Source organism: Chenopodium album, chromosome 7 (assembly GCF_948465745.1).
Source record: "Chenopodium album chromosome 7, dcCheAlbu1.1, whole genome shotgun sequence".
Classification (NCBI taxonomy): Eukaryota; Viridiplantae; Streptophyta; class Magnoliopsida; order Caryophyllales; family Amaranthaceae; genus Chenopodium; species Chenopodium album.
Window position 1 is genome coordinate 3909502 of NC_137840.1, and position 8378 is coordinate 3917879.

Sequence of the window (8378 nt, forward strand, 5' to 3'; positions counted from 1 at the left end):
CCTTTAATAGATTTGCTTATTTAAAAAATTTCTCTTGTTAAATCATTGCAACCTTTTTTGGGATTAAGAAAGAGCTTTAATAATGTTATTAATAATAAAAGACATTAATTAGATTTGCTGTCAATAAAGAAAAAAAAAGAAGACATTAATTAGATTAAGAACATATCTAATTTCGCATAAGATACTGTCGGTAAAGCTATGGTCTAACTACAGTACACGCCAGAAGTCCCTCAAAATTATTTGCCTAGTAAGCTGTCATATGTTTTTAGTTAATGATAACTCTAACCATCTTCCAGCAACTACACACTGTAACTCTCTCCGTCCTTTATTACTTGCTCCATTTTCAATCCGGTTTTAGGGTGTCTTATTATGATGACATTTGTTTTGTGAACGGTTATCATAAGTATTATAACAACTATCATGCCTCATACTAGTGTATTTATATGCTATTTGGGAAAGAGGAACAACAGATCGTCAATGTACTTTACAAAGTAAATCCTTACGTTCAAATTTGTCACATTACTAGCTTAAATTATACATATACATGCTTTACACGGGGGAAAATTCAAAATTGTAAAGCATGACCATAACATTAGCTGAACATTCTCATGATATTATACATACGGAGTACATAAATAAGTTATGGAAAATAAAGGAAAGTTACAATGTGATAATCCAACCTTTTGAGCGTCTCCTTAGGTTTCTACCTTTTATTTGGATTAACTCATCATGACAATAATAAGACTAATAACCCCAACCGCAAGGTATTCTCATTATAATTCTAAGAGATTTTGACTAAACAATCTAGAAAAAAAAAAAAAATCTTATTTAGGTGTAAGGTCGATCACTTGGAATAATTCGAAAAAAAGAGTACATGACCACAAAGTTATGATTATTCTAAGTTTGTATAAGACACTGACCATAACTTCATATTAATCGGGTTGATGATCCAATTAGTTTTCCTTGTGCCACACAGCAAATCTATGACCACAAGTAGCAAGTTTCCACTCTCTGCCTGCTGGGCACCATGATCCGTCTCCAATCTTCATGCTTAGCTTCTCCCCTATGATTGCAGAGTAGAGATTAGGTTGAGCTTCAAGTATCCTGATAGAAGACCTACTGTGAATATCATTCTGCTTTCGGATGTTGATCTGTACAAGTAGAATTAGAAGGTTTTTACTTAGTTACATTACCCTCAAATATATTGCTGTTCAAAACGGCTAAGAAGATTAGTATCTAACCAGATTTACAATTTTGTCATGGATGGATGTACCCCAATCATAGAAGTGGTCATAGAACACAGTTGGTATCCCCGGATGTGTTAGGATGTATGCATAACCCTGGGACAGCTCGCAAAACCATACAGTACGTATGAGCAAAACTCCACAAATTCATGTAACTTAAATTCTCAATAATTACAAGGATAAGTGGCCTACTCAATAAAGCACTTAATCAGAATCTGGCTACGCTAGTAGGAAGCACCAAGTTGAGAAAGTGGGAGCAGGACAAGATGAAAAGGAAAGGCTAAAATAGTGTTCTGTTTCAATTTGGGATAAATTGCATTGTTAGGATTTATGTGAATACTGAATAAACAAGTCTCTAAACCCATCTGAATTTTTATTAATCCAAAATTTTACGTTTAAAAACAAAATCAGATCAGATCTAGTAGCAATCTATTTAGTGTTGGCATTGAATGGTGTTACCTCCATAATGTGATTTGCTGGGAAGGGCCAGTGAGCCTGCAGAAAGAAATTTATCTCGTTAATAGAACGATAGCTGAGTAAGTATTACTTTGTATAGAAGGTAGTAGTGAGCGAAATAATTTTGTTGAAAGAATGATAACCGATATAGTTGTAGCTGATAATCAAAGTCTACATAAATGGGTTTACTTATGTGATAAGATAATTCCTAATACTAGGAATGGTAACATGTAAAAGTTAAAGTGCAAAACTAGACTAAATTTCTGCTTGAAGTAAGCATAGCCAATAGATTCACAAAACGTTTTTTTTTTGTTCCTCAGCATGTCCTTCAATGATTAACTATGGTCCAATTTACATCATGCAGGAAAATGTTCAGAAATATCCATTAGCTACAAGCATACCTTACCATTGATGCATAAAAAAATGAATTATTGTTGCATCAATACAGTGAGGGATTACCTGTGTTGAGCCAGTATCATGATTATCAAGAAATGTAACAGCTCTTGAAGGCCACCAACCCATTACACCAGGTGGCTTCCCCTGTGAATCTCGAAGACGCCAGTATTCTCCCTTAACAGCTTCCTAATATTCAAGGTAAGTAGGATTTAGCTTTTCATTCCTGAATATATAATATCTTCAACAACATTAGATTTAATCACAAAATATAATTTTGTCAACTTATGATGATAGCAACATAATTTAAATTAGATTTGCTTTATGTAAAGTCTTCCATCATAAAAAGACATGCTTATTTATTCAGCATTCCGGATATACAAGTATACAGGAGTAACCTTGACAATACCTGCAAAATTCCTTTTGTTGTGAAGTCAAATGCAGTTGCAAGTTGTCCTGTAGCATCAATCCAATTGATAATACGTTGTCTATGACTGTCTGTGGAAATAAGAAAACGAAGATGCTGAAATGATCCTCCATCAAGACAATGTTCATGAAGCTCACCAGTTTCAGAATCATTATAAATATTTGATGATCTAGTTGGCAACTATAAGGCAAGTCAAAGGCACATCAACTGAGACTGAAGTTCTGTTCTCTCCCATGCAACTAAGTACGTGCCTTCTGTTATACTGTAACTAGTTATCTTAGAAACTTTAGCCCTCATAAAAAAAAAAAGAAACTTTAGCCAGGATAACTCAGAAACTCTCTAAGCTTCCAATTCTTCCATCTCGCACCTGAAATCTTGTCTCAAAAATACCAAGAGCCTACTTTATATTCAATGTACGATATCAAACCCTTTCGTAGTAGTACATTAAAATCACAACAACATCAACACATCTGTGACATAGAAGGAGGATAAGCCAACCAAAATAGGTCAATTTAATCGATTATTGTTATACTTCTATATATATGTTATCCCAGAGAAAATAATGAATCAGTCAAGCAGGTTGAATACAAAACCTAAGATTCTAAATTCTAATATATTATAGCTTTTTAGGGGAATCAGTGCATTTAGATAATTCAGCACTACTTGCCAGTTCTTATACAAGGCACTCCAGTAGAGCTAAAGCAAGCAATCAATACTGGTTGTATCTGTGAAGGCCTGATATTTGTATAGTATTTAAGTTTTTGGAGCTTGGGGAAATTGGAAGTAATTTGTTACTGTATACATGCATGTATTTTCTTGCTATTTATTGTATAGAAATCCTTTGGACAAAGCTTCTGTTAGGAAGACAGCAATCAGGTTATCAGGGTAACACCTCTCACAAAATTTTCCCCGCGAAACCTACTTGTAAATCAAAATTTTAATTTTCCTCCAACAAAATAGGTTAAGCGTCAAACCTTTGGGCTTTGGTTCCTACAGTACGAGTATACTTTCTCTTCTAATTGGAAGCTGCAGTCATAAAAACTAATCCTACCTACATGAGTTAAGATTTTGTTGGTTGTTTCCATTTCATTTTCATCTAAGGACTCTATGTGTGTCATCTAATTCACAACTTCCTCCTACTACATCTACCTAACAATTTATATTCCAGCTACTTTTGTTGTAGGAACGTATTTTTTCTTTACTCTTCCAAAATAGCCCACATTATCTTCCAAGTATTAAAGAAAAATCAGCTTTTGTATAGTAGTATGGATGATTATATTACTAAAACCCTGGTAATAATTCAACTAATAAGAGAATTTTTATTGTTGAGATTTAACGTATAGTTACCTTGGTTGTAGGCCAAACGACCAGTATGGTAATTACAAGAATCCCAATATTCTCCAACACAGAATACTGGTTTTGCATCTTCAATATATTCCTTCACATAATTTGCTGCATAGCTAACCAAGAATTGAAAGGTTATGCCCATTTCAAGCACAAAATAAAAACTTGATTAATAAATGTGTAAATCGAAGATGACAAATTACCCTCTTGCAAAATCAAACCGGAAATCTTGGAAGCCGACCTTGTTCCGCAGCCACCTCAGCCATTCTGAAATATCTTTTCTAACAAACGATTGTGTATGATCAATGTTGGGAACACCATTAAAGTTGTCACCGGTACTTCGATTTCCCTGAATCAAACATGGAAAACAGGGGATTCACGTATCAGCATATCAGAATTCAAAAACAAATTAATAGTGACTTATTTTAGCCCAAAAATTTAACATTGATCAGCATTAAATTTAACATGTTTGGCATATTTGGTTTTATTATGAGCAAATCAGCCAAAAACCCCTATATTAGAATATCTTTACTCAGATTGGTTGGCTCGTCATGTCATCCATTGATGCAAAATTGAAAAAACAATGGCTTTAATTCACGATCCATTCAATCATTCATAATAGCAGAGGTTTCACCTTTTTTGCCACACAATCACTCTATTTTTTCATTTAGGACCAAATCTTACAGAATTAATTTTCTTTCATTAGCAATTTATGCATTTTTCTGTTTTCTAACTGAGTTCAGTAGCAAGAGACCATCAAATTTCTAAATTTCAAACTGAGTTCAGTAGCAAAGACCATCAAAATGAGATGCATACTGGGGTCTGGGGTCCTCTGTTGCTAGTAATGTCTCCCATTTGAAATCCACATTTTTTTTTTCAAAGGCCATGAAGAGGTCTAAACAATTTAGCATTCTTAATTCTTAACCAAGCACTAAAAGAAACATGCACGATATAATATGTAAATTTTATGCAGCAGAAACACTGTTCTCAAAGTGTGCAAAACAAATAAATAATTTCAAGGTAGCATAGCAAATCCACTAAAGAAATAGCTATCAAAATTGAACATACTGCGGTTGAATTAAGCATGTCATACCAGTCCACCAGTACATGATGTAACAGCATGTTCATCCCATGATAACGACATTCCATCATAACGGTTGTACATCCCTCCATGGCCTTTGGTAGTCCCAACACGATGATTTATTACTATGTCAGCCATGGGTCTGACTTTGTGCTGCTTCATTTTATGTAGTAAAGCTTTCAGCAGATGCTCAGAACCATAAGCAGAATTAAGTGAATATAGATTCTGTGGAAGATAACCTAACAATAAAGTAATCCGCAAAGATGAATACACAAGGCATCATAAATTGGATACATGAAATATACTGATACCACTGAGGGGCAGTTTTTCTTCCTCTCACCTTCAGGGGACAAGGATTGAGATGCAGGTGGCAACCATACGGATGTGAACCCTGATTTGGCAATGTCAGGCATCTTTTTCTCTAAGTTTCTCCACCAGTCAAATTTGTGAGACTCCCAATTAAAAGCCTGTTAACCATATAAGAAATAAACTAAAAAATAAAAGAGAAGAAGTAAAATACTTAATGATTGCCAACATCCATATGCATCAAATGAGGATGGACCAACTACTTTAAGGTTTAATTTAATTTTAGAAAGATTGGGACATGAAAATTGGCCAATTGAGTACTCTCTCCAGAAATATTTAAGAATCACTTGAAAAACGGATTTTCAAATAAGTGTGACTTTAGTAGCCCAATGCAAAAATGTACAATGAATGTCAAAGTTTACACTTTCCCAATCAATTTCCTATAATAAATATGATTTGGTGATCTAGTCATTTTTGAGAAATATTCAGATTACTTTGAGACGTGTACTTGTATTATGTGATACATATTTGTGAACAAGGGAGTACATTGTAAAAAGAAAAGAAGCAGAAAGCATCTTTCTTCTATGACATAACACATAACAAGAGAATTTATGGAATATAGGAATGTACCTGAAGAAGGACTTCTCTTCCCCTTTTGATTGCTGCAACTGCAAAGGATCCATTATGACTTTGCTCAGAACTAACACAACTGAACTTTATAGAATGGAAATTTCTTATAAACTCATAATTATAGCTAGACAAATTTTTGTAACTTATGGTGACATTCATAAAACAATTAAATTAAAAGCTAAAATGCTCCATGTGAACACTATGTTAGAGCTTTCATCAAATTACTATCACCTTTTTTCTAGTGATATAGATTTACAAATTTTGGTCTTCCTTAGAAAAAAATAAAATCATGGAAAAATGTTTCATGTAGTTACAAATCAGAACATTTTGATCCTTAATTCAAAAATAGATTTATAATTTACATGATATCATTATTTATTTTGTAATCTAAAACATGTACTATCTCCTTCAACTGAAATCAATCATAACCAAATATTTAAAACATCAAGAATCCATATTCATTCTAAAATGAAAAGAAATGAAAAATATAAGGGAGAAGTAGTATTAGTTCTAATGCTTGCTCAAATGGATACAGCCAAAAACAATAGATTTCAAATTGCCATGCAAAATGAAATTGTTTCACACTATCCTGGAGGAACATTGCATTCTATTGCATGCAATGTAAACATCAAAGCTTGCAACCTGCAGATGATTTAGAAAGAAGAGAAAAAGAAATTATAGCATATACCTATATCCGTCTGCTGAACATTATCATCAATGCCCTGCACATTGGAAGGTATACAGAAAACATAAGAGAAGCTTAATTTGAGCTTGAAGACAAATCGACATGTTCAGAAAAAATACATAGCAAGCACTGAAGATATTGCAAAGTTTGAAGAAAGAGTACAGGATGAGACATACATGTATATAAATATAAACCATGCTGGATCAGCAAATCAATACGAAAATCTGGTGTTCCTTACAGAATTAGGCCAAAAGCTCAACTAGTAATCCTATAAGCAAAGATATACAAATGGTTATTAGGGGTATTGAGAATGAACCTAATAAGCTCATCATACAAATGAAATTCAGTAAGACAACATATGATCATACAATATCCACCAAACTAAAGTTGCTTAGAATAGATTCATGCTAAGCCCCATCAAACAGATAGTATCTATAAATCTCCACCAAATTTGCAAGTTGGCAAGTTGCTACTCTTGCTAGCAGAAAGCAGGAGAGCTCAGAGTCCGACTTTGATTTCGATTAAAAAGTATTTATGTTACAACAGTTACAGGTTCGTAACTTGTAGACATCCTCAGGTTATATCAGCAGACTTACATAAAGCCTTTATTAGTTTAATTTCATCTACAAGTACAAAATTAAAGCCTTTACATGGGTTGCATGAATCAAGAATCTATCTCTTGCTGTCATCTAGTATTATATTTGTTTTACTCAAAGCCGAATATATTATCACTTGCCTATTACCTCAGGGAAGTAAATCTAACAGCAAAACAATGAAAAATAATTATCACCCAATGCAAAATTCAAGCAAAGATGACCAAACAAACCCAGAAAAATGCTGCACTCTTCAGGCCTATTACCCTTAAATCTTGGACCGTTCAAACTATACATAGAAATTACACCCTCAATTCACATAATGAAGCAGTATCAACAGCCGAAAACAAAAATATATAATATATTCCAACAAATGATTGATTGTAATTTGGAATAAATTCTAGAAATGGGCAATTACTTCTGAAAGAGGAATTTCATCGAACAGCTGGTGGGCAATAGTTGAAATTCGATTACTTTTACACAATTGTTTCCCATTTCAACAAGATTCACATTCATAGTTAATGGGGTTTGATGATCATGGAATATTGATTTGATAGAAAAATAAAAAAATTAGAAATTGATTGATGAAAGACATTTGTTGGTGTGAATTTGGACTGCTTTAATATAGGATTCCTAATAATTCTGGAGCGTAGAAAGAAAAAGGATGTTTTTTGTTTAAGGTTTCTGCAAATGCGCCAAAGTAACTTCCTTTTTGTGTAATGCCTTTGAGTCAACTGTGTCACGAATCAAACAATCGATAAAAACATTAACGGTCAACAAATTCCCTTTTATACACCAAGTCTCTACCCTTTTAAAAACCAGAAGTTTGGGGCACTATTTGAAATCTACCGTGTTCTTCCGATTTTGTCCCTCACTTTCTTTTTCCCTTTTTTTTTTTTTGGGCCTTTCTTTGGTTTTTCTTTTCTCCAATTTTGACTCTTCGTCCAAAAAGGCCTGGCTTGGGTTTAGAATTTATAATAGGTTTATTCTTTGGTGATAGTTAGTGAAGTGAATTAAGTAATGGCCTAAGATGCACCTATCATTAGTGTGAATTAACAAGTTCCTTATTTTATAATTAATGGGCTAAGATGCAGCTATTATTGGTGTGAATTAACGAAGTGACTTAATTAATGGAAAGTAAATATGTTCCTTAGTTTATTTTATACCTATTTTGCACGGGAAATATTATGTTCATTATGGGTTGTTAGTGAATTAATGG

At 33.4% G+C, this 8378-nt stretch overlaps 1 protein-coding gene across 3 annotated transcripts; it reads right to left on the reverse strand.

Moving 5' to 3' along the window:
• Window positions 1-560: 560 nt before the first annotated feature.
• LOC145640805 (putative alpha-amylase 2) lies at window positions 561-7884 on the reverse strand. Of its 3 annotated transcripts, none has more exons than XM_081692040.1 (13): window positions 7578-7884; window positions 6743-6834; window positions 6570-6603; window positions 5882-5919; window positions 5286-5412; window positions 4958-5184; window positions 4068-4213; window positions 3868-3980; window positions 2503-2591; window positions 2160-2282; window positions 1704-1739; window positions 1242-1340; window positions 561-1151 (listed from the first exon to the last, which is right to left on the reverse strand). In XM_081692040.1, exons 2-13 carry the CDS (start codon window positions 6761-6763, stop codon window positions 954-956), a joined length of 1251 nt encoding a protein of 416 aa, XP_081548166.1. In that variant the 5' UTR covers window positions 6764-6834; window positions 7578-7884; the 3' UTR covers window positions 561-953. The 3 variants fall into 3 exon arrangements, with proteins under 3 accessions (XP_081548166.1, XP_081548167.1, XP_081548165.1); XM_081692041.1 differs by lacking the exon at window positions 7578-7884 and adding an exon at window positions 7393-7514 and having other exon boundaries at window positions 5882-5913; XM_081692039.1 differs by lacking the exon at window positions 7578-7884 and adding an exon at window positions 7393-7514.
• Between the last annotated feature and the right edge of the window lie 494 nt (window positions 7885-8378).